The sequence below is a fragment of the Bos javanicus genome, chromosome 24 (assembly GCF_032452875.1).
Source record: "Bos javanicus breed banteng chromosome 24, ARS-OSU_banteng_1.0, whole genome shotgun sequence".
NCBI classification, from domain to species: Eukaryota; Metazoa; Chordata; class Mammalia; order Artiodactyla; family Bovidae; genus Bos; species Bos javanicus.
Genome location: NC_083891.1, coordinates 24513982 through 24541583, shown reverse-complemented (window position 1 = coordinate 24541583; position 27602 = coordinate 24513982). Strand labels below are relative to the sequence as shown.

The 27602-nt window shown below is 40.5% G+C and overlaps 1 protein-coding gene across 1 annotated transcript in view; it reads right to left on the bottom strand.

Moving 5' to 3' along the window:
• KLHL14 (kelch like family member 14) overlaps nucleotides 1-27602 on the bottom strand; it is a 111646-nt gene that overhangs the window by 6815 nt on the left and 77229 nt on the right. The window contains exons 3-6 of the mRNA XM_061399652.1: nucleotides 17005-17094; nucleotides 10462-10540; nucleotides 660-850; nucleotides 420-578 (exon numbers count right to left, since the gene is read on the bottom strand). Of these exons, the coding sequence (XP_061255636.1) occupies nucleotides 420-578; nucleotides 660-850; nucleotides 10462-10540; nucleotides 17005-17094 (519 nt within the window). The remainder of the gene's footprint in view (nucleotides 1-419; nucleotides 579-659; nucleotides 851-10461; nucleotides 10541-17004; nucleotides 17095-27602) is intronic.

The following is a 27602-nucleotide window of genomic DNA, read 5'->3' as shown; positions in this document are numbered from 1 at the left end:
AAAATCACATTCATTTCTTTGTGCAGCTCTAAATTAAAAAAAAAAGTTCTTTACGATGATTACAAAAACAATTTTCTGGAAAAAAAATCCATTACTATAATTTGGTGATAAGGGATAATTTATTTTACTGAATTCATTGTTACAACCAATTGTTTGTGCTTTTCAGTTATTAATGCTCTTGTTTTTTATTTTCTGTAGACATCATTATTCATTTCTTTAATGTGTGTGGTAACTTCAAAATAATCCTATCTGCAGGAGAGCCAAAATAAGTGCTTGCCCAAGGGTACTGCTAATTTGCAAAGAGTAGACTTTATTTGGTCAACATGTTTTATACTTGGTTAACTATGATTATCTAACGAGAAACCCCCTTAGCAAGAAACATGAGATGCAAATGTTATTGTGATTTAAAAAAAGAGGACCTTTCAAATGATTTCCTCCAATTGCATATAAGCGATCATTCATTACAGCCAAAGTGTGGATGGCACGTTTTGTGTTCATATCTTGTTTTCGAGCCCAGACATCCATGACGGGGTCATAGCAATATAGCCACGGGACATACTCTCCGTTGTGTACACCCCCTGTGAATTAAACATAGACACACAAGTCAAGAAACTGCCTTGGAACTGAACTTTGCAGCAGAAAGTGGAGGAATGACTTGCCTGAAATGTATATTTTCCCATTGTGCACTGCTCCTGCATGAGCCGCCAGAGGCTGTGGCAAAGAAGACACATAACGCCATTCATTTGTTTCCAGGTTATAGCACTCCACGCTGGACAAGTAACCAGTTTCATTCCGTCCACCAATCACATATAAATGTTTGTCCAAGCGGCATGCATAGAAACTGGCTCTTCTACAATGAAAAAAAAAACAACAACACCCCTCTAAATACAAAGTAGCCCAATCAGTCAGGGAAAGTGGGGGCGTCCTGCTTCAGAAAGGGGTGCTGTGTGTGCTCAGTCGCTCAGTCGTGTCTCTGTGACCCTTTGGACTGTAGCCCGCCAGGCTCCTCTGTCCATGGGATTCTCCAGGCAAGAATACTGGAGCGGGTTGCCATGACCATCTCCAGGGGATCTTTCTGACTCAGGGATCGAACCCTTATCTCCTGTGTCTTCTGCATTACAGGAAGATTTGTTACCTGCTGAGCCATCAGGGAAGCCCCAGAAAGGGTACAGAGCTTTGGACATTACACATATGACTCCTTGTGAAACCAGAGACCTTGAATAGTAATCATCCGTAATCCCCATCCTGGTTAACATTATTGACACTAAACTCACAGTAGAGGGGAAATTTACAACTCTTTGTTTCAGCTCTTTTTATCTTGCTTTTATACACTATTCAAGTGTTCACTAATGTTTGGGATATTTGGTACCTTGTAAAGATATCACAGCTTAGTAAGACAAAGTGAAAAATGAGGTAGATAATGTAACAATAATAAATTATCTTGACATTCACTTTCTTTATGGTCCTTCAAGGGTCATTGTTCCCAATTTATAAGAGAACTACATCATCAAAATTTTTCTTCAATTATCTTTTTTTTTTCTTTTTTCCCCCAGTATGACTGCAAGTAGAGAAACTTTTCGGACTGAATATAGTGTTGAAATTTTGCTCTTAGGAATTTCATCTGTGTAGCTTTTGATGTTCTTACAAAGCCATAGGATATTTTTAAATCTCTTTTCAAGAAAGACTATTTATTAAATTACCCCACCTTCCCTCAAAGGCAAAAGACACGCAAGTTGTATTGAAAGGACTGGAGACAGGAAGGCCTTTCTGGGGAGAACACAATCTAGGAGTCAGAGACTGAGGACCTGAAGTAGAGTTCTAGCAGAAGACACGGAAAGTGGGGATGCGAGATATAGGAGAGGAAGACGTAAAGCTTAGCAACTAATAACATACAAGAGCTGAGGGAGAAAAGAAGTTGGAAGAGGACTCAAAAAGTTAGAGTTAGGATGACAAGGTCGCAATCTTAAGCAACACTTTAATCTTCAGCTTCTTTTTTTCTCATTGATGCTACTGGAATAATATACTTCACAAGGATAACATGTGGGTCAATACTGGAAAAGGATAATTGTGACGTGCCAAGCCCTTCAGAGGCTTCCCAGGTGGCTCTTCCCAGGAGGCTTCCCAGCGGTAAAGAATCTGCCTACCAATGCAGGAGACTCAGGAGACACAGGTTTGATCTCTGGGTTGGGAAGATCTCCTGGGGGAGGGAATGGCAACCTGCTCCAGTATTCTTGCCTAGGGAATCTCATGAACACAGGAGCCTGCACGGTTATGCATGGGGTTGCAAAGAGTTGGACACAACTGAGCATGTGTGCACAAGCCCTTCAGAGAACATAACTTATGTTTGATGAATTAATGGTCTTTATAAAATTTTATAAAAATTATTTATAAAATTTTATAAAAATTGATGCCAAGACTCTTGGGCAAAGTCAATAGCAAAATAAAGAGTCCTAGAGGTTTTGAATCAGGTAAACCTGTATTGTTTGAAGATTTTCCAAGCTGTGTTTATAAAGTGTCAAGACCTCTGGGAAGCAGTATATAGCATCTTGATGAACAGTTAGGACTCTGGAATCAGATTGCCTGGCCATATGACATATTGTAAAGTGCTTGTCATAGTGTCAACATTTTGTTCACTCTCATGAACTGTCAGTTGACATTATCTGGATAAAAATTTTTTAAAAATCAGCCATTGTAATGTTTGCATATAAACTTCTAATAGCATTTTCAGTGATGACTAAATTCTTTAATTTTTAAACACAATTTAGTACCATATACATGCACACTTAGTCGTGAGGTCACGTCCAACTCTTTGCCAGCCTATGAACTGTAGCCTGCCAGGCTATAGTTCATGGATTTTTCTGGCTAGAATACTGGAGTGGGTTGCCTTTGCCTCCTGCAGGGGATCTTCCTAACCCAAGGATCAAATTTGCATCTCTTGTGTCTCCTGCATTGCAGGAGGATTCTTTATCGCTGAGCCGCCGGGAAAGCCCATATACATATGGCATATGTTATAGATGGTGATGTATTCAGTTTTTTTTCCAGTTTTATTGAGGTATAATTGGCAAAACTATAATAAATATAAAGGGTACAGTGTGATGATTTGGTACATGCGTACATTGTAAAATGACTTTCACAATCAAATTAATTAACACTTCATCAGCTCACATATTAACCTCTATTTTTGTTTGGTGAGAACACTTAAGATCTACTCTCTTACCAAATTTCAGGTAAACAATAACTATTATTAACTATAGTTAGCATGCTGTAATTAGATCCTCAAAACTTACTCATCTTGCAATTGAAAGTTTGCATCCTTTCATCAATCTCTCCCTATTTCCCTCACCCTTATCCCCTGGCAGCCACCATTTTAATCTCTATTTCTTTACTTTTGACTTTTAAAATATGATTCTACATATAAGTGATATACAGTATTTGTCTTTCTCAGTCTGGCTTATTTCACTTGGTGTAATCACCTTCAGTCTCATCTATGTTTGTCATGTAAATGGCAGAATTTCCTTCTTTTCTGTGGCAGAATAATATTCCAGTATATATATGTGTGTGCAGGCTTCCCAGGTAGCACAGTGGTAAAGAATCTGCCTGCCAATGCAGGAGATGCAAGAGACATGGGTTTGATCCCTAGGTTGGGAAGATCCCCTGAAGGAGGAAATGGCAACCCACTTCGGTATTCTTGCCGGGAAAATTCCATAGACAGAGGAACTTGGAGGGCTACAGTCTATGGGATCACAAAGAGTTGGACATGACTGAGCGACGAGCACATACTTGCATATTTATATACACACCACATTTTCTTTATTTGTGTGTCAACAGACAGTTTGTTTCCATATCTTGGCATTTGTGAGTAATGCTGCCATGAACATGGGAGTGCAGGTGTCTCTTTTAAGATCTTGATTTTGGTTCCTTTGGATACACTGTATATGCAAGAATGGGATTGCTGGAATATCAAGTTCAGTTTTTCTGGATAGTCCTGGACTTGTTAGCATCATTGTTTATTTGAGAGTAGTATTTTGGCTATTTTTTTCCTATATTTTCTTGACATAAATGTGTGCTGTAGAAAACTCAGAAAGATGATGAAGAGAGCAATAATGGAAAAATAGAGAATGTTACAAAGGAGAATGAAGAACAGGTGAGATAGATTTCACTAAATAAAGTTTGCTGCTAACCTGGGCCATGTCTTCTGAGGGGTATGTGAAGCTCTGAAATTGTAAAAAAGTCTTTTAAATAAAATTATATATATATATATAGTGAATATGCACACACACACACACACACACACAATGCTTTTGTTTAGTTGTAAGTCATGTCTGACTCTTTGTGACCCCATGGACTGTAGCCACCAGTCTCCTCTGTCCATGGGATTTCGCAGGGAACCATACTGGAGTGGGTTGCCATTTTCTTCTCCAATATATTATAAATATGTGTACATATATGTTGTGAATGTGCATTTTTTTGGAGGCATATGTTTGGAGAAAAAGATTTTGAGGGGAATTTTTAATCAGATTATTAAAGGAATTGAAAACCTGAAAATTTGAAATTTCTTGGTATAAGGATGTAAAAACTCATCTAAACATAAAATTAGGTTTAAAAACAATAGCAAAATTAAGTGCACATAGGTAGACCCCTAGTTCCTTCCATTTTTCTAACCAGATTTCAGTTGCTCTCATTGAATATGATGGGTCGAGGTTGCTTTACTAGTGCTTTTACCTTCTCAAGTTAAAATATTTCGTTGAGAAGACTGACATGTCTACGAAAATTTGTGCTAAACAGATATTTCTTTGCATCATTGACACAGGGTAGGTCAATATACCTCTTCTGTATGAATCCATTGCAAGTTTTGGAGCCTCTGAAACAATTAAGTTAGTAATTTTACTAACGAACCATCATCAGCGGGCCAGTTCCATAATTTGGACCATGTTAGTTGCAATATACTATATTCTAAGTTCTTCTGTGTATTATATGTACTATATTCTGGTCTAGAAGAGAAAAAATGCTAGTCATAACAAGCATGAAACTCTCTATTAAATTAAGTTTAGGTAGTGGAGAATCAGAGAAAGATCTTCTTCTGGCAGTGTGAACTCCTTTTATCTTGTCCACAGTTTAATTTCTCCCTCTTTCTGATCTTGCTCCTTCCTTCCTCTCCTCACCCGAGGGAGCTGTCAGAACTGTCTTTCTATCCCCGACATTCCCAATGTGATGTTCCGTGTGTACTCCTAGCTTTATCCACACAGTGTCACTGTTAGGTTCCGAATGGGGGAAAAAAAATCAGTAGGTTTCATTTCCTGATGAAAAGTGCATTTTTGTGTAGAAATTTTAATAGCTAAGGTTCTGAGTCTCTGACTTATTCCCTTGCATGCCCAAAGTGAGAATTCATGAAATGCATTATAGAAACACTGGGTAGTTAATGGTCTATCAGCAACTGTGAACATTTGCTTGCGGCTAAAATTTCACCACACCAGGTCTCTCCTGGGAATGCTTCCTGCCCCTCCTCCCCACATGAAGAGCACACCTGATTAGGCTACGTTATTTGGGGGCAAAAGGAAGCTTATTGAAGACTTTTTAATGGAATGACACTATCTGTATTTCAAGTTGTTTCTCTCTCCCTCCTCCACCCCGCCACCTCCTGTCCCAATGCCAGAGACGATATTCAATGAATTGCGATAATTTTAAAATGACTATTGATGCCCTCTACAAATACACTTTGAACCTGTGTATAGGACAGATTTTTACAAGCTTTTTCTGAAGCGTAAGGTGGTCAGTTCATATCCTCAAGAGGCATACTGAGAGGGCTTCCCTGATGGCTCACTGGGTAAAGAATCCATTTGCAGTGCAGGAGACATAGGAGATGTGGGTTTGATCCCTCAGTTGGGAAGATCTCCTGGAGTAGGCAGTGGCAACCCACTCCAGTATTTTTGTCTGGAGAATCCCATGGACAGAGGAGCCTGGCGGGCTTTAGTCCATGGGGTCTCAGAGTCCAACAGGACTGAGCCACTAACACTTTCTTTCACTACCTCTGTTTCAACTTTTTTTTTTTTTTTGGCTTTATTTATTTATTTACATTTTATTTATTTATTTTAAAATTTTATTTTATTTTTAAACTTTACAATATTGTGTTAGTTTTGCCAAATATCGAAATGAATCCACCACAGGTATACATGTGTTCCCCATCCTGAACCCTCCTCCTTCCTCCCTCCCCATACCATCCCTCTGGGTCATCCCAGTGCACCGGCCCCAAGCATCCAGTATCATGCATCAAACCTGTTTCAACTTTTGACTTTTACCATCAGGTTAAAAATACCAGATTTTGTCAAACAGAATATTGTTTCTTGTAAGGCTGCTAGAAACAAAGTATTTAAATTTGGAAACTTCCTTGATGTACATGCTTCCTGCTTTTCACTTACTCTGTGAAACTTAAGCTTTGTTACTGGTGCCTCCCAAGTGGTTTTCCTTTCTCCCGCCCTCCCTCTATCCTTCCTTCCCTCCCCACCCTCTCTTTTTTCTCTTTTTTATTTCCTAGACTAGCTGCTGCTGCTGCTGCTAAGTCGCTTCCGTCGTGTCCGACTCTGTGCGACCTCATAGACGGCAGCGCACCAGGCTCCCCCGTCCCTGGGATTCTCCAGGCAAGAACACTGGAGTGGGTTGCCATGGCCTTCTCCAATGCATGAAAGGAAAAAGGGAAAGGGAAGTCGCTCAGTCGTGTTCAACTCTTCCCGACCCCATGGACTGCAGCCCACCAGGCTCCTCTACCCATGGGATTTTCCAGGCGAGAGGACTGGAGTGGGTTGCCATTGCCTTCTCCGCCTAGACTAGCTAGCAGGTAGTATTTCCATAAGAATAACACCTAAAATGTCTACTTTTTCTTGAAAACAAAATTGAAATCACCAAAGCATTTTTATTGATCCAATCGTTCATTTTTGCCCTCTTCTTACTGAAGAATCACATCCTAAATCTGAGACCAAAACAACTCTTGAGCTGTACATTTATCTTTGTACTTTGTCTAACCCCTTCTGTCGGCAACCTCTTGGTAGCACACATACAATTCATGAGTTGACCTATGGCTGAGTAAGCCTGGAGGTCATGTGCCCATTTCCTTGATGAACTGGGAGGGTGTTCTGCACGTTCATTATACTCCTTTGGAAGTTCTGATGAGGCAAGATATCTGAGGAATTTGCCCAGCCAGCTCTGTAAGAGTGGGTGACCCTAGAGGTGACTTTCAATGTGTTTCCATTATTCTTAATCTGTTTGGTAACTTCTCAGCATAGTAACAACTTCTCAGCAGTTTGGCAGCAGCCGAGGGTATAAGGGGAATTCCCTGGTGGCTCAGCAGTAAAGAACCCGCCTGCAATGTAGGAGATACAGGAGACACAGGTTCAACCCCTGGGTCGGGAAGATATCCTGGAGGAGAACTTAGAAGTGCACTTCAGTATCCTTGCTGGGAAAATCTCATGGACAGAGGAGCCTGGCGGGCTACAATCCATGGGGCTGCAAAGAGCCGGAGATGACTGAAAGGACTGAGCACACGAGCAGAAGGGAAGGAGGGAGGTGGGGAACTTCCGGTGAGTCTGATTCATGATCTATACAATGCAGAGCTAACTCAATTAAATATCTCAAGAAATCTCTTTTCTAATCTGAAGAGTATCTCATATATTTTCAATTTTTTTCCTTCTTTGTTTAATCACCAATTAAACCACACTGGTAGCTAACTGTACTTGCTTGGGTGAATGGAAGCTTGGCAATGACAGAAGAATTTCATTTTAAGTTATGGATTGCTGCCCAGGTCAACCAACCCATAGGAGATATGGAGCTAGAAGATTGACTGGGCATTTGTGAGGTCTGCCTTTTCCCATTCAGCTCGGGAAGGAGCTCTTTATTTGGTCTATCGAGTTGATTGTTCGAAATCTAAAAAAAAACTTCTTTTACTAGGGACCTGACATGATATACCATAATGACTTGGAAAGAAACGTTAAACAGTCCATCCTGTCAACGGTGGCTGCCGGGCGCCGACAGACCATGGCAGGTCTTTTTATCAGGTCAATGAGCTGCTAAAAATTGTCTAAGTAGGACCCTGCCCTGATAGGCTATAGTGCCTCCGAGGAAGTCATTATAGAATATCAAGTAAACAATACACATTTAAAAAAATTACTAATTAGGTTTTGCAGCAATACTTCTCATCCTTAGGGGCTCTACAGTGAGATAATTGACCGCGACGTGAGTTATGCCTCCCAAACCCAAGGCATGAAGGTTAATTATTGTGGTGAACAGCCCCCAGCAAAGGAGACCATGGTGATGAGATGCTGACATCTCAAACATGTTTTGATGTATATTTTATTTTTTTTAAATAAAACTTTTGGAACAGTTTAGATCAAAGGTTAAAGTGATACAGCTAACAATAACAGCAACCAGAAAATAACCCCAAAAGGAGAGAAATAAGGTATGTTGGAGAAAGAAGCTTTCTCCAGGAAAGAAGCTCTTCTCTTAGGAAGCTTTTATATATACATGTATACACAACAGGAGGATTGAGAAATTTGTCAAGATATTAACTGAGCCAGAATAATCCCTTGAGGTACCTTTGAATTAGACAGTCCTCTCTGTGGTCCTTAGACTATATTGTGCCTTGAAAATGACTAAAATGTCGTTTTCAGCGTATAATGTTTAGTCCCTTGAAAGAGAGTTTCAATATCCTTATATGGAATGGGACATTAGATACTAAGTTTACAGCAGAAATTCTTACTCTCTTTTGGCAGTAATGTACCTTTTTGAGTGAATGGTATGATTTGAATTTTTTTAACTTGGAATTCATGATTAAGGATTTAACTTGATCTCAGTGTAATCTGTGGTGCTGGAGAAGACTCCTGAGAGTCCCTTGGATTGCAAGGAGATCAAGCCAGTCCATCCTAAAGGAAATCAGTCTTGAATATTCATTGGAAGCACTGATGCCAAAGCGAAACTCCAATACTTTGCCCACCTGATGCGAAGAGCTGACTCACTGAAAAAGACTCTGATTCTGGGAAGACTGAAGGCAAAAGGAGAAGTGGGTGGCAAAGGATGAGATGGTTAGATAGCATCATCGACTCAATGGGCATGAATTTGAGAAAATTCCAAGACGGTGGAGATAGTGAAAGACAGAAGAACCGGTGTGCTCCAGCCCATGGGGTTGCAAACAGTTGGACATGACTTAGTGACAGAACAACAGTGTAATCTGATTGAATGTTTAAAAAAGGGGATGTTAAGGTTATGAAGGAATAAGAACAAAATTTATTTCTTGGTTCAATTGAGAAGAGAAAATACGTTGCAGCTTATTGTTACTATTATATCAGAGAATTTGTTCATGAGGATGTTGAGACATTATTCGAAAAGAACCAAGTGTTCAAGATTTAGTATGTGAATTTGCATGTATATATTACGACATGGCCTCCTGCCTAAGTAATAGTCAGGAGAACTGAATGTGTACAAACACAGTTGCCTTATTGTCCTTCGATGTTAGAAAACTTTGGTGAGATAAACACGGCATACATTAGAAATGAGAAGACACCTTGCAAAACTGACTTTTCATTAGATAGCAAATCACCTATTTTTAAACGTCTGATGGGGAGATGTTTGAGGAAGTAGACCTAAGGAATTCGAGGTAGTGAGACTTGGAAACTTTAATATGGAAATATCTGCATCAAAATACATACATTGTGGGAATGGTGTTCTATATTTCAGTGATAAGATTTGAATAAATTACAACTGTGAAGAGTGGAATAGCCATGAAATTGTAGCTCTGCTTGTCAAAAAAACTAGTGCAGCATGGAAAAGGAAGACAAGCCATGGATAGGCATTATGCTAAGTGAATAAGTCAGACAAAGATAAATGCCATATGATGTCACGTACATGTGGAATCCAAAAAATGCAACAGACTAGTGGATATAACAAAAAAGCAGCAGACTCACAGATACAGAGAACAAACCAGTGGTTACCAATTGGCAGAGAGAAGTGGGGAGGGGCAAGATAGGGATAGGGTATTAAGAAGTACAAATTATTAAGTATAAAATAAGTTACAAAGATCTATTATACAACACAGGGAACATAGCCAATATTTTAAAACTACAAATGGAGTGTAACCTTTAAAAATTGTGATTTTTTTATATTGTACACTTATATAATATTACACAGCAACGATACTTCAATAAAAAAGTAAACTTTAATGTGAAAAAAAAAAAAACCAAGGAAGACAAGTTATATAAATTCTTTCTTCCTACATTGGAACAAATACTTGACCTATTATTTTTCTCCATCGAGTTAATGAGGCAGTTAATCACAGTTGGCCAGGCCAGTTTTGTATTTTGCCTCCAGTGTCATTCATTGGCTTTGCTTAGCATACCTTATCATGGGAAATCATTCAGTATCCTTCCTTGAGGTCAAGCGGCCACAAATGTTTCAGACACAAGAGATATAAACACTTACCGTTCTTGCATGGGCGGAAGTTGTATCCAGCTATTAAATCGGGGGTCGTATCGGCTGACAAAATTCGTACTGTGTTTTCCTGTAAAGATATATTTGAGACACTTAAAACTTAAGATTCCTTTGTTGTTTTGTACATTGAATAGTGTTTTATAAGATGCCCCTGTTCTCTGGTTTAACAAACAGATGAAAGTTAGGGGGACTATCTAACATAGTATGAGAATGAGGAGTCAGAACAAAAGTCTATGTGCCATTTTAAATATTTTTCTCCTTTTTCTTCTTTTCTCCTCTACTTTTTTTGGGGGGGATGAGTTAGTATAAAAATAGTGAAGTGAAAGTAATAATAAACATAAGTCAACCATAATAATAAAAGCAGATATGTTTATCAAACTAGTTTTATCCCAAAGTTAGGGTAAAATTTCTGTGTTTCTGTATTTGCGTTTTAAAAACATGAAGTTATTATCTAATCATAATCAGTTCCAGAGACTACCTTGAGTGATATCTCTGGTTAAAGTCTTTTTGATTTTTTTAAAATCAAATTTAAGAATTCTAGCAGTGGTAGAGACCACTCTGTCTCCATGGAAATGATAGCTCTCACTACAATAAGAGTTTGCATACGAAATCAGTTGTAGCCTATGTGTGTCAAGTAAGTTCTGCTTTTGCATTTGGGGAGCACACAGTTGCTGTAGCAGGTAGGTTTGCTGAAATGTGAAACATGAGACCTCAGAGCTGGTTATTTAATAACCAGGTTATTTCCTCTGTTGAGCCTAAGAAGCATAGTAATGTCTCCAATGTGTCAAAATGAACCTTATTGTACATACAGATTGACACCAAAGCAAGAAATACAAGCAAAGAGTGTGTTACATTTTCTTTGTACCATTTGAGATGATAATCATCTAAAATACCTGAGGTCTTAACTCTAAAAGTCTGTTTTTTGTTAATATATGTGGAACTAACCCTTGAAATATAGGTACTAAAATTCACTGCAGGAATAAACAGATAGGAGTGTGTGTGTGCGTGTGTGTGTACATGCACTCACACAGGCATGAATACACCACACAATTATTAATTGCACAAATACACACTGAGTACCCACTATGTGTCTTACCTATTCTAGGTCTGGGACTATATTGGTAAACAAAAAAGACAAAGTTCCAGTACTTACAAGGAAATAAATACAAACTTGTAAATTCATCAAGTGAAGATGAATGTTATAAAGAAAAATGAAGGGGGGATCGATAAAGGGAAACTCAGTTTCAGTACTATGGGCACCTGTTCACAGATACACTCTGAAAGTCATGCAAATATCTGCAGAATTAGAGTCTCAGACAGTAGGCAAAGTGAGCATAACCTCTCCCTGGGCTGGCCATGGGTTCAAAACCAGCAAGACTGCAGGGGCTACTTGGACAGAAGTCAGAAGTATATGAAGGTCTGGACACAGTGTGCCTTGTGGACTGATGTTGATTTTTGTCTTTTCTTCTAAGAACATTAGGAAGTCACCGGAAGGTTTTGAGCCAACAAGGAATGTGGCCTCACTTCTCTCTTACCGTGACCACTCTGGCTGCTGTGTAACAGAAAGACTGCAGAAGGGCTGCTCTGGAAGTGGGTGCCATCACAACAATCAAGGCAAGAGCTGGCTTGAATGAAGGTGGAGGCAAGATATGGCCATATTGGGATCTACTGTTTGGGCACAGCCAATACAATTTTCTGATAGACTGAGCATTGGTGTAAGAAAAGGTGAATAATTAAAGATGACTGTCAGAATTTTAGCCATAGTATCTGGTCAGAGGGGTTTCTCTGGTGGTTCAGTGGTAAAGAATCTGCCTGCCAATGTAGGAGACGTAGGTTTGATCACTGATCTGGGACTATCCCCTGGAGAAGGAAATGGCAACCAACTCCACTATTCTTGCCTGGGAAATCCCATGGACAGAAGAGCCTGGCGGGCTGTAGCCCATGGGTTTGCAAAAGAGTTGGACGTGACTTAGCAACTAAAACAACAACAATAACGACAACTGGTTGGAATGTCATGCAGTTTGCTGAGGTGGGGAAGACCAGGCAGGAATAGTTGAGGGCTAGGGAGGGAAGCCATGAATTTTGTTTTGGACTTAATCTGCAGAATCCTATGGGATCTCAAAGTGAAAGTGGCTCATAGGCCACTGGCTAACTGAGACTGAGTTATTGTTTGAAATCATAGAACAGGATGAAAATCTTTAGTGAGAGGGTATGGAAATGGAAGATAAAGAGTCCTGGAAATGAACTCTGGGGGAGAAGAAGAAAAATCAGCAAAGGAAAGGAACTGTCAGAAGTAGGAAGGAAAGTGTGGTGGGAGTTTGGAAGCCATGTCAGATAGAGGAGTGAGGAATGGAGAACTGACCATGGGATTTGGAAACTTGGCAGTGACCATGACAAGCCTTGTTTACACAGTGGACAGGAGGGGATGAAAGCCTAAGGGGGGACTCCTCAGGAGAGGCTAAGATATAAGAAAGCAGAGGCAAGAGGACAGGCAAAGCTTTTAGGGCTTTTGGCATAAAAAGATGAAGATGATAGCTGGAAGATGCAGCATCAAGAGAAATTTTTATTTGGTTGTTGGTCATGTTTTTAAATTCAGAAGTACTCCAAAGTACTTGAGGAGGCAAAAGGGAATGAGGAGTAGACTTCAGGTTGGAGCAGAAATAATAATAGGAGGGATGGCTGCTGCTGTGCTAAGTCGTGTCCGACTCTTTGCCACTTCATGGACACCAGGCTCCTCTGTCCATGGTGTTATCCAAGCAAGAAGACTGGAGTGGGTTGCCATTTCCTTCTCCAGGGACTCTTCCCAACCCAGGGATCGAACCCAGGTCTTCCACATTGCAGGCTGATTCTTTTACCATCTGAGCTACCAGGGAAGCCCAATAAGAGGGATATATTTACCTAAAATATATGGGTAGTGGGACTTCTCTGGTGGTCCCATGGTCAAGATTCATCTTTGCATGCAGGGGGTGGTGGGTCAATCCCTGGTCGGGGAGCTGGGACCCCACATGACTCGAGGTCAAAGAACCAAAACATAAAACAGAAGCAGTATTGTAACAAATCCAATACAGACTTTTAAGATAGTTCACATCCAAAAATCTTAAAAAAAAAAATCTGGGTAGCAATGGATTTGGTAGTAGCAAGATGAAGATTTTACTGTTTGATTGCTTCTATTCTCATTGGACTATGAAGCAAGGCTATCAGCTGAGAGTGAGGAAGGAGATTTTGGAGAAAGAAGTATCCGAGGAAAGAGAAGGTGTCAAATAATTAACCCAGAGGGTGGAAGAGTGTATTGACCAGGGAAATTTAGTAGTGTTCGCTAGTAGCTAGCATGGCTGTATGATTTTCTATGTCTCCATTTAGTTGCTCAAGGGGAGGAGAGAGATGGAAAGAGTTGGGCTGAACCAGGACCAGGGCTTTACCAGGCAAGAATAATAGGAGAGATGGACACAAGGGCTGCAGGTTTGTGCACTAATGTGACTATAAGGGTGGGCGATAGACTATAAGCTCAGTGAGGAGGGAAGTATGGACATGAGGAACTTCCCTGGTGGCTCAGATGGTAAAAAATCTGCCTGCCATGCAGGAGACCTGGGTTTGATCCCTAGGTCGGGAAGATCCCCTGGAGAAGGGAATGGCTACCCACTCCAGTATTCTTGCCTGGAGAATTCCATGGACAGAGGAGCCTGGTGGGCTACAGTCCATGGGGTCACAAAGAATTGGACATGGCTGAAGTGACTTAGCACGCATGGACATGAAGGGATGATGGACAACGAAAATGTGAAGGAGGTGGCATCTCCGTAATAATACTGGGGAGCTGCTACATACAAGGGCAGCAGGAAGTAAAATCTGAAGACACCCTTTAAAGTGGTGAGTTTAAAGCACGTGAGAGTGAATAGAGAAATAGAAAAGCTACCTGCCTCCAATAATATGGAGCATAAGAGCAAAGGTGGGGGACCGAACACAGTCCTCATTGGACAGAGTGGCTGGACTAATAGTCCTCCCAGAAAACAGTCAGACTTTGATTAGAAAAGAAGCTGAAGGGACATTTGGCGAGAGTTTAAGGATTATAGGGATATTGTTGATATGCAATCATGAGTTCCAAGGATTGCATGGCAGGGTTTGGATCGCCTGGTTGGGTGTCAAATCAAGTTTTATTTGGGGATTACAGGAAGAGTTGGGGATTACAGAAAGATCTAAGAGTGCCAGAAGTAAGTATGACTCCAAATACTTGGATTTCACAAAGGGAGGCTCCAAATCAAGGAAGGATTATGTCTAGAGTTGGTTTGTAATCAAGTTTTTGTAGAATTTACAATCATTTCCCTGTAGAAAAAGTCATTCTTGATAGTCATGTTCCAAGATTAATTCCCAAATATATCCAAAGATGAATGTTTTTAAGAGGAATGTAGAATACACCCACCACAAATAAGAATGTTTCTCTGTGATGCTTGGTTTAGAATTTCCATTTGGAGGAAGACATGTGCCTCCTTTCAGCAATGGGGCGTAGGACCTGCACACGCTGAGCACTGGTGGTAGAAATCAGCAATCGGCTTTGCTTATTAGTGGTAAATGGTAGTGACCGTCACTCAGAGAAAAGGCTGAGCTAACCACTCGTGTGATGTTGATGGGAACTGAAGAAAGAGCTTTCAGAGGCAAAGTCGGTGGTATGGAAAAGAGGCTAGGATGAAGGATGAGGAGATAAAAAGAAGAAAGATGTTCTGAAGTTGGCAAAGGATGTGCAGAGGGGATAATAAATCTCAGAAGGAATGAGTGAGGTAGAGTGAGGAGAGTGAGATAAAATGAAGACAGTTATTTTCTCCTGTGCCTTTCATTGACCCTACTTAGACGCCTGAGGGGGTGGCCACAGGCAATGGAATTCTGGATTACTCTTCACTTCTTTAGTTTCTTCTCATCTTTTCCATTTTCTTGTAACTCTTCCATTTCTCTCTCTTTTTTCTTATGATGTCCAGTCACCAGACATGATTGTTGTCTATCTCTTGAGTGATAAAGTGGGGGCAAGGAGTGGCAGTTTTTAGCCAGTGGTAGAGGGGAAGGAAGAAGAAAGGAAAGGAAATCTCCCATGGGCAGTTTTTCTGGGGGAGTTAATATTGGTAAGTGACAAATGTAAACTGGTTCTCTGTAAGTTGGGGCATGACAGAATATAGGCATTTATATTAGAGTATTACAAAGCAGTCTATCACTAACGTCATTAGGAACAAGACCTCCCAGCCTTCCCTTGTCATGTGTTAATTTTCATCTGGCTTTCAAAAAACAATTCTGCACGTTCTTTCTTAGATAAACCTGCCTGCTGTGCACTCTTTTCTCTTACAAAAGTTCCACTCTGTTCAAATCACTTCCAGGGAAGAAGAGGTTAAACAGGAGAGTTCATCATGGATTATATATCTACCAGGGCTTTTTTGTTTGTTTGTTTGTTTTTGGTAACATATGGAATCCGTCATTGCAAAGAGAAGTTAGAAAAGACATAATAAATAACATTTTTGTTCCTGATCCAAATCTGTTTCTCCCCAAAGCCCAGAAACTGTCTTTCTAACACTGAAAGATATGAGCCAACAAGGCAGATCTTGGGAAAGACTGTCCCTTTCTCTTCAAAGAAATATTCTTGGAGGGTAGCCTGGGCTGTTTTCCTTTAAGATTTTCTAGAATGAACAGATGTAACAATTTTCTATAATTTGCCTTGGTGCAGATGCTAAAAGAGAACATTCACCATAAAATATATGCAGTATATGTAATTTCAGCTGGCTGTTCTGGGGTTTTAAAGTAAAAATGTGTACCTGCAAGCTGTTTTATGGTTTCTCAGTCATAATGATCTCTGTTACAGAGAAGGCTACAATGCAACCCCTCCTTCACGTGCAAGGTTTCCAAAAATATCTTGATACTTTTGTGTGTTCTGCAAGGCGCAGCAAGGTGCAGTGTTCTCCCCATGTTGGGTTTGGGAAGGGTATTCAAATGTTTAGTTTCTCTCTTTGACACAATTACAGAGTAATTGCATCAACAGGGAAGATGGTGGATAATCTGTGGACGAAGCCCTTGCAAAAGATGCTGTAGCCCGAATAGGCTTTAAGTAATAAAGGCTGCAGAGGAACTTCAGCTAAGGTTATCTTCAGCACGACGGCAGATGATGTTTACTTATTGAAACTGTGTGTTATTATCCTGATAAAACGGGAGAAAATTGGTGGAGAAGGTGGTGAGCATTCTTCATAGCTGCCACTTGCTACCTGCCTCCAGGGAGTCTGGGCTTATGCTGGGGGCATTCCTCAGGGGATGGATAAGGAGATGGGGCTGGGCGTCACGGCGAAGCCAAATCCCCAGACAGTCCATGAGTGAACGCACTGCTGCGTACCGTCCTCTGTCAGCTCAACGGTTGACCCTCCCTCCAATCGTCAGCCCCCATCGCCGACTACTTCATTTGTCCCTGCTGCACAGAAATATGTTTTCCACGGTAATTACAAGATGGATTGCCACCAGCACCTCTCATCACATACTTGTTGAGCATCTACTACTAAGTGGTTCAATAGTTACCATTAGGGTTCCATTGGTCCTCTCCGCCCAACACAAACAGGAAGTTTTCCACCTCCACGACGCAGTGATGGGCACTGTTGTAGGGCATGACTAGAATTGAGAAAGGAAAAAAAAAGGACATATGAAAATTTTCATCTTAGGACTTGGTACCCTGGATCATGAGTTATGTGCTTTCACCAAAATGCACAAAACATGAGACTAAGTCAGAAGGGAGAAGAGCACACAGACAGCAGAGCGGGGCACCCCCCAGTCCACAGGGCTCAGCAGTGTGTTTCCAGCAACTGCCAACCCCACCCCTTTGGATGAATTTTACATAATATTATTCCGCAGATCAATCAAGAACAACGTGTCGGGCTGCTTTCGATTCTTAAGTTCTCCTCACCTGCCTGCTGATGGGGATCGCAGTCTAAAACCATGAATGACACTCCCCAACGGTCAGGGCTGGGGGTTCCGTCTCGGAAGAAATCCCCCAGCATCCACTCGGAGCCATTAAGCTGCTCTGCCCAAACTTGGCTTGCTGGCAATCTTTCCATAAACAGACTCAGGGTGCTTGGCTGTTTTCTATTCCACAGCAATGAGCAAGCTGAATTTCCATACAGTTTTAAGTTTTTAAATTAAGGTCCTGCTGATTTAATGCCTTCTCCAAATGTATACGCTTAATTTCCTGTACAATGTCATTAGCAGCACAATCACACATTTTCTATCTATCTGCTTAAGAGCTCTTCTGGAACAAAGATAAAAACTGTCAGGAATGTCACAAATATCCATTCCCCTCGTCTTGCCCTGCTCTGCCCCGAATGCAGTGCCTGTGAAGAGGGGGAATATGATTCAGAAAACCCACCAAAGCCAGGTTGCCCTGGATCTGTTCTCATGCACGTGTTCGTTGGGGAGACACACAGGACCAGAATGGGACACCCCTGTTAGCCCGTGTGTGCAGTGCTGTGTTCGTCTCTGCTATTATTATATCACATGGTGACTGTAAACGTGCATGGCATTAGCTGTCACACCACGGGCAGTGTGGTTTGGGCCCAGTGACACCAGTAGGAAAAATGATGTCCTTGTTCAGCTCATCATATGGGCACCTTAAATCTAGGTGAGGACAAATGGGGAGGTGATATGCATGTTCAGCCAGGGAACTTATTGCTTGACACGGATCAACAGAGCACTTAAGAAACCAGTGCAGTGGGAAATCAATATGAGTCAGGGCCAGCTCGTACTCTGTACTCTTTTGCCAGTGGTGGGAGAAAGATAGGGAGGCAGAGAGAGAGACAGAGAGAGAGAGAGAGACGGAGGGAGAGAGATAGGGAGACAGAGAGAGAACGAGCCTATCTTATAACCCAGTTTATCTGAGATGATACATATCTCTCATTTCACTTTGTTTTTAATATCTTCTATTTGTCTTAGAATGTACTTATGCTGGCTAAGATATGTATACAAAAATAAGGAGAAACTGGCAGAGCTTTGAATCCTTATAACACAGCTCCAGAAAGAGCAAATCAGATAGCTTAAGCCTCTTATTAAAGGATTTTAGGAGTTTTTCATTGTTTGTATTAGTTATTCACTTTTACTGTGAATATTCACTGTTTCTGAACTAATAGCCACAAGGGAGATGGCATTGGCATGGAAATCCTGGATTTCTGGGATTGAGTAAAAATTGGGTGTGCCCTGGATTTTCATGGCCCATGAGTTAAGTCAAATGATTTAGGGAGTTATCTAGGGAATGTCCTTCTGTCCCTCAACCTTCAGTTATCTCATTGGAAAACACTTTAAACCACACAGCTCCTGCAGGCTCCACTCCTCAGAGTCCATCGGGGCAAAGTATATGTTGAGTTTGTGGAGCAACTAAAATTGGGTGACTGGTTATGCATTGAACACCTTTTTTTCTTTTCTTAAATTAATTCATCATTGTTTTCATTATGCTGCTGGTTCCAAAATACCAAGCACAAAACTATGCTACTCATATCTTATGTATACCGTGTGTACTGTGAATGACCTGGTACTACTCTGGTTTATCATAATGTCATCTGGTCAGGGTACACTCAGCACAGCTTGTTTCACCTGGATGCATCTATTCATATGAAACATAAGTGTAAGAACAGAGGCCACTGGGAACTCCCTGGTGGTCCAGGGATTAAGACTCCGCACTCCCAATGCCGGGGATCTGGGTTTGATCTCTGGTTAGGGAACTAGATCCCGTATGCTCTCATGTTGCAACTAAGACCCTGAGCAGCCAAGGGAAAAAAAAAAAAAGAACTGACTATAACCAACTTACTTACAACAATATTTATTTTACAGTTTTGGTCAATTCAATGCCCACATTTTATCAATAATAAAAATTGTATTATCTTCTTTTTAACTGGAAGTCCAGCTTTATATTAATAATAAAGCACAGACTCTGAAAATAGAACACTAGTTGTGTTTTGTTCTTGTCATTTACTTGCTCCCATTCAGGCAGAAATTAAGTGAAGGAAATAATATGTGATTTATTCTTAAGCCTCTTTCTCATTTGATTACCCCTATTGTTAAGCTTTGTGCAAACAAATGAAATTATTGCACTAAACTATTGAATCCTTCAAAATAAGGGAAGACAAGGTCTTTGAAATGCTCATATAAAGGCTACTTGAAGATATTCTCATTTATCTACCCAGTTTTTTACTCTTGTTTTAAAACCTTGCATGCTATATTTCTTGGCTCTTTCAGCATCTTCATTCCTGAATTATTGTTGTGAATCAAGAAACTATACATACACACAGAAAATCCTTTGAGATGATTATCAATGTAAAACTCCAAATCTATTAGAAAAATGTTGCCATGAAATCAGTGTTTGAGTTTTGCAGAAGATCTCATTGCTTTGACTTCTGATTAAGCCCGAAGGAAAGCAAAATAAAGAAAGCAGTGAGCAAGACAAAACATCTGTTTAAAATGACACCGGGTACGGCAATTATTGATTATCTTAAATAACAAGAAAGACGTGCCCACTTCCTTCCACATTTCTCTAGGGGTGGACACTGGCCTCGCCCTGCCAAGCAAGTATCATAAGAGAAGTTTGTACTCCCTGTTCATATACAGCCCGGTGTGAGTTTTTAGCGTGTCAGTCAGTGAGTTAGAGGGAAAGGGTAAAGAGAAGCTAATCAGGATGAAATGAGATTAAAGGCTGTCTAATTTTACAGCGACTGTGATCCATCAGCCACTGTGAAAGTGACAGTGGAAATGAATGATGGAGACAGACAGGTGGGGCTGTACATTTCACTGATTTATCCTCAAATGCACTGGGCCTTATTTTATTGAGTGAACATGACCGCATTTATCATTACTGTCATCTAAACCCACTTCCCTCCATTTAAAAAGGTCACTTTACTCACAGGGAGTAAGAGAGAGGCACTTTCAAATCAGATTTAAAATCTAATAACACGTGTTTATAAGGCCCTTTGTGAGAAGTCTCAACTTCATTAAACAAACTCAAAATGCTATAAGGAAGGAGAAAAACAGCCAGAAAACTGAACAAGAAGAAACCTCTGGTCATCTGAGGGGTTCATTCAGTCTCTAAATGTGAAGCAGTTTGTATCATTTTTGTTTTCTCACTCCAAACCCTTGCTATTCTATTCTAGTCTGGGAAATTTCATAAACCATTTGCATTTAATATTTTTTAATTAAGAAAGTAGGAAGCAGGTGATTCTATAAAATAAACTTGGAGAGGATATTAAGTCAGACTATTTACTCTGAAGAATGACTGCTCAGCACACACTGAATAGATGTTAGTCATTGTTACAAGTTGAATCCTTGCCACAACTCACTTACATACCTGCTAATTGTTTTCTCATAATTTTAAAGCCATAAAAATCTCAGTAACACAAATTCTTTTACCCTTTTCTGTGCAGTGCAATGAAATGTCCTGGGATGTTATTCACAGAATTGGTCTTTGTGGATGTGAAGATGAAAGTCAAACTCTCAAGAGTATTTCGTGTTACTTTTCACAGAAGGAACCACCAATAACCAAACTTTGCGACGTGCCAGGCATTGTGCGGGTTCTCTATACGTATATGTATATATAATTATATTTATATATATGTGTGTGTTTGTGCTCAGTCATGTCCGACTCTGCAGCCCCATGGACTGTAGCCCACCAGACTCCTCTGTCCACAGGATTTTTCTGGCAAGATTACTGGAGTGGGTTGCTATTTCCTCCTCCAGGGATCTTCCCAATCCAAGGATTGAACCCACATCTCCTGCATTGACAAGCAGATTCTTTACCACTAAGCCTCTGGGGAAGCCAATATTTGTGTATAGTTACCTATATTATATTTCTGAAAACATAGCAAAACTTGTGTTTTGTTATTACTGGCTCTTATTCAGGCAGAAATTACATGAAGGAAATAACACATATTATAATACATGATAAAATATAAGACATGATAAAATATATATTTTATTTGCCTATAGCTTTCATTTAATACAGCTAACTACAAGGGTCGCATTAGTGATTCACTTTATTTCTGTAAGAAATACTGAGGCCTTGAGAGGTTAAGTCACTTGTTGAAGGTCAGACTCAGCTAATGAATGGCAGAGATGGAATCCCAACACAGGGCTATCTGGATCCCAACCCACGCTCTCATCCATTTCACTCTACTGATTTTCAATAGGTATGTTCATCCAACCAGCAAGTAATTACCGAGTACCTGTGTGTTCAATGATGGTGTTCCTGAAAGTTCTGTATAATTTTTTGGTATCGAATCATATTTTAAATATTTATTCTTTTCTTATTTAAAAGGATCCTTAATTAAAGCAAGTTGACACTCCTTTATATTTTTTCCCTATAAATCCACATATTCAAAGAGTGGATTTTCTGAAAGTAAGATACATATTTTTGATGGAGCCAGAAAAACACTGACCGAATCACCCAGGCAAGGATGGGGAGAGTCTATTGGCAAAGGGTTTTTATCTTTTGAACAAAAAGGGCATATTTCAACCTTGCAAGCAGATTCAAAGTACCGTGGGCCCAGAGGCCCTTTTCCTGGCATATAAAATGCACAGGGATCTTGTTGCCTTTATGAAGATCTTAATCTGCTAGAGATCCACATCTCGGTTTTCTCTCATATTTTATATCTAAGGAACATATGCCTCTTTGAACAGTAGGTATCCTTTGCAACCACAGATTTGCATGAACATCCAAACAAAAGACTGCATAGGGCTATGCCAAGTTTATAGGATGACTGAAGGTGTGCTTATTGAATGTTTATCATTTCAAGTAACATTTATGAGCGCTTTGATTTCCTTTTGGCCTCAAATACATAAACTTGCAAAACCGTCAAATATGACATAATTTTTGGAAAAAGTAATTATTGGCCATGTTTTGTAAAAGTACAGTCTTGTAAAAACTAATGATCTGCAGGAAGAATAAGTTTTCCTCAAATCCCTCTCAACCTTTCAGTTCCCTACTGCAGAGGCCAGCCCTGTTGTTTTCTTGGATTTTTCTTCCAGAGAAGTTATATATATGGGTCATTTTCTTTAATACAATTGGCATAGCATTCTATGGGCATACTATTCAGTACTTTGCTTTTTTTGCACTCAAGAATACATTCATTTATTCATTCCCCACCAATCAAAGATCTGTTTGGCTGCTACCCTATGCCAGGCAATGCTCTACTTGTTGGGGAGGTCATGACAAACAGGATCAAGGATATTGTGGTCAGGGAAAGCATGTAACCAACATGGACACAAATAAACAGGCACTTCTATTTCAAAAGATAAGTGTGTTGAATAAAACTGGGTTTCCCTGGTGGCTCAGATGGTAAATAATCCGCTGCAAATGCAGGAGACGAGGGTTCTATCCCTGGGTTGGGGAGATCCCTTGGAGGAGGAAATGGCAACTGACTCCAGTATTCTTGCCTGGGAAATCCCATGCGAAATCCCATGACAGAGGAGCCTGGCAGGCTACAGTCCATGGGGTCGCAAAAGAGTCAGACACGACCTAGCGACTAAACAACGACAACAAGGAAGAAGAATAAAGCGGGGTCCATGGAGAGGAAGGGAGAGAGTGAGGAATTTTGACAGTGGTCAGAGAGGCTCTTTCTGAGCAGATGACTTTTGAGCAGAGACCTGACAGAGTGAGCAAGGCAGCCACAGGGGTGGATGCAGGTATAGAGGCAGGAATAACAAATGTGGGGTACAGCAAGTACACCAAGAAGCCCAAGGACAGAGGATCTGAGATAAGGTCTGGGAGGGAGACCAAGGCCAGATCTGTGCGATGGTGCAGCCTTGGTCAGAGGATAACCCCTGGATTGCCTACCATCCCCTTCTTTTCAACAGCCACACTGTGCTCCATCTGAGGGGAGTCCTGGGATGTGTTCCATCCCCTTCTGATTCACTCACTCAACGAATATTTACTAAACATTTATTATGTGCAGGCACTTCTCTGGTTGCTGATAATAAAGCAACGAATGAAGCTGACAGTACCCCTGCTCTCCGAAACTTCACTGACAGGAGCAGAAGAATCTGTACAAATACACGATGGAACGCCCAGGAACACAGCCAGGTGAGGATGGACAGTGTAAAGAGGAAAGCTAAAGGGACCAAGTGTTAGAAAGTGAGTGCCTGGCCATGGCTCGACCTGGGGTCATCAGGGAAGGCCACTCGAGACTGTCACGGAAGGTGAATTTTGAAGGGTGAGAAGGGGTCATTGTGAGAAATCTAAGGGGAAGGGGTTCAGTCAGAGATTCCAGAGCATTAATGAGCTGGACGTGCCTGAGTAACCTTGAGACAGCCTCCATGTCTAAATACGCCAAGGGTGAGGGCCAGAGAGGCATGGGAGATGTCGGGGGCATGCAGAGGCAGGGTAGGTGGGTCTTTACAAGCCAGATTAGTGGTGTTGATTTTATTTTTAGCATGACGGAAAGGCACTGGAGAGGTTTTAGCAGCAGCAGGACGTTATCTATGTTTTAAAAACATTGCTCTGGCTTTTATGATGTTGTGAGAGTGAATGAGGGAAAAGAAGAAGATGAGGCAGGATGCTCCTTCTGTGGTCCAGGTGAGAGAAGATGGAGACTGGGTGAGAGAGGGGTGAGAGGGCTGGAGAGTAGGGGCGTGGTGAAGTTTGCCGCTATTATTACAAGCAGGTCTCTGCTGAGTGTCCATGTGGGTACACAACACACATACACAGGGTTTATCTGTAGGATTAATTCTTCCAAGTGAAATTTCTGAGCCAAAGGATGGGTGTCTTACTTGTTGATGGATGTCATTATATGGCACCCCTTTTAACATCTGTACCTTTGCCAACATGGTAGGTGAACAAATTGCTGTCTAGTTAGAATTTAAATTTCCATTTGTTTAAATATGAAAGAGCTTTTTCCATATATTTCAAATCCATTTGTATTTTATACATTTCTCTACTGGTTTTTGATTTCTTGATATCATAAGTTGCCTCTAAGTATGTGATTTCTGTTCTTGAAGTGTTTTATGGAATTATCTAAATTGGCAAAATAAATGATATTTTGGAAGTATGGCATTGCTGGAATATATATTTGGGCAATATTTACTCCTTGAAGCAAATTCACATAGCAGTTACATGCTGTTGATAAAAAATATAACCTGAAAGAAAGATGCCTCATTTTAATGACACTGAATGAGTATTTCTTGCCATTGGATTGTAGAAATTTTTTTTTTTACATTTTCTTCATTTTTATAGTAAGTATAATCAAGAAACATAAATCTTTTAAAATTCACTAGTTTAATCCTACCATCCTGTCTTTCTGCAAAGATCTAGCAACTTAGCCAGTGCTTCTCTGGAGACAGAATCAGACACACAGTCAAACTCTTGCATTAAATGCAGCACATGCCTGATAGATATTATTGAATAAATAACACATGAAAAAGGCTCTGCTACTTTTTTCTATTGTATTTGGATTGTATTATCCCTGCTTTATTGTTTAGTTTCTAAGTTGTGTCTGACTCTTTGCGAACCCATGGACTGCAGCCCACTAAGCTCCTCTGTCCGTGGGATTGCCCAGGCAAGAATACTGGAGTGGGTTGCCATTTCCTTCTCCAGGGGATCTTCCCGATCCAGGGATCGAACCCACATCTCCTGCATTGGCAGGTGGATTCTTTACCACTGAGCCCTGCAAACTACCAATAAATGGACATGGTTTGTGTATTGGGGGATGATTTAATTATGGATGGTCTGTCTGGAAAATTAAATCCCGTAAGAAATTCACATAGTCTGAATCCTGTGATGAGTTGGTGAAAGTTCTGAATTAACCCAAAGATGGCCAACACTTTCTCCCTCACTCCCAATCTGTTCTGCACACAGAGATTCGGGTTCCCATAGTCTCACTGGAGACAAACTTGTTGACGTGAGTTTGAGATATATCAATCTGAAAATAAGGGTCCATGTGTTAGACTTTGGAGACTATGCAAGAACCAAAAGAGTCTGTTTCTCTTTCATAATTAAAAAATGTATCTGAGGGAGAGTTTTCCTGAGTATTATTTTGTGACCTTCTCCTCTGTGCCACTGCTGTAAATGCATGACTTTATCCTACACTTGCCGAGTCATGAAACAGTGTATTAGAGACATGGATGGACCTAGAGTCTGTTATACAAAGTGAAGTCAGAAAGAGAAAAAAAAATCATATATTAACACATATATGTGGAATCTAAAAAATGAAACAGATGAACTTATTTGCAAAACAGAAATAGAAACAAATGTGGAAAATAAAGGTATGGACACAAAGAGGGGAAAGGGAGGGTGAGAGATTGGGAATTGGGAGATTGGGATTGACATATATACACCATTGATACTATATATAAATAGATCACTAACAAGAACCTACTCTATGGTACAGGGAGCTCTACTCAGTGCTCTGTGGTGACCGATGGGGAGGAAATCCAAAAGAGAGGGAATATCTGTATCAGATCAGCTCAGATCAGATCAGTCTCTCAGTTGTGTCTGACTCTTTGTGACCCCATGAATCGCAGCACGCCAGGCCTCCCTGTCCATCACCAACTCCCAGAGTTCACTGAGACTCACGACCATCGAGTCAGTGATGCCATCCAGCCATCTCATCCTCTGTCATCCCCTTCTCCTCCTGCCCCCAATCCCTCCCAGCATCAGAGTCTTTTCCAATGAGTCAACTCTTCGCATGAGGTGGCCAAAGTACCGGAGTTTCAGCTTTAGCATCATTCCTTCCAAAGAAATCCCAGGGCGGATTTCCTTCAGAATGGACTGGTTGGATCTCCTTGCAGTCCAAGGGACTCTCAAGAGTCTTCTCCAACACCACAGTTCAAAAGTATCACATATAGCCAATTCACTTCACTGTACAGTAGAAAGTAACACAACACTATAAATCAACTATACTCCAATAAAAATTAATATAAAAGAGTAAAATAATTTTTTAAAATGTCTTTTGTGTGTCACTCAGATCTGTGAGCTCCTTGAGGCTAGACTGTGACATCCCTATAGCTTTATGGCCACACCAGTGTCCAGTACATGGGATAATACAGCCTCAAGCATTGCTAGGGCTTTTATGCCTATTGCAGAAATTAGAAATGTTAGTGAATCAATAAATGTTAGTAGCACAAAAGCGTGAATATTATGAGAGAATGTGGCAATTACTTCTTTGGCATGTGTAAAAAATGTATGAATGCCAGAAGATGTGAAGGAGGGAGGAAGTGAAAGAATTAAAAGGAAGAAAAGGAGAAAGATACATGCCTTAGATCAGGATTTTATGTTGTCTAGGAGGATGTCGCCCTACACCCAATACACATGTTAAACAAAGGAAATTTGTAAGTTCTTCAAAGACTGTGACATATTTCTTGAGGAACTATCATAAGCCTAATTGTGCCAAGGTCAAAGGTTTTTCAATAAATGTTGATTTACAGTTTTAGTTCTGAGTGCTTTAATGGAGGGAAGTGCTAATAACCAGCAAGACTGAGGAGTCTGAAAAAATCAGGCTTCTCTTAAGCTATTCAACCAAAACTAACTTTTCAAATTATGACTCTATCATTACAATATTAACTACTGTATTTTGAATAGTTCTTGATATGTTAGTTAGAATAGTTTTATTTTTACTTTTGGAAGGTAAAACATCTTTGGGAATGAACTCTGTGTGCATACGTGCTCAGTCACTCATTTATGTTTGACTCTTTGCAAGCCCATGGACTGTATCCTGACAGGCTCCTCTATCCATGGGATTTCCCAGGCAAGAATACTGGAATTTCCTCCTCCAGGGGATCTTCCCAACCCAGGGACTGAACCCAAGTCTCCTATGTCTCCTGCATTGGCAGGCCTACTCTTTACCATTGAGCCACCTGTGAAGACCTGGGAATGAGCACTGCAATATCTTCAAAATATTAGTTTTTGCCCCCCTGCATTTCTAAAGTGTGTTTTCAGAGGCATGCTAATGAAACATGCTAGTGCTTTGACGTCTCCCTTTTCCTAAGTGCCAATAAGTGTCTTCCTGATTTTGTCTTTCTGGAGGACTGAGAAATTGCACTTTTCTTTGGTCTACACCCAAAAAGACTCATTAAAAATAGAGTTAACTCTATAAATGAATTAAAGCCATAGAGCAGCTTATATTATTCAAACTTGTGCAAATACTTGACGAAGG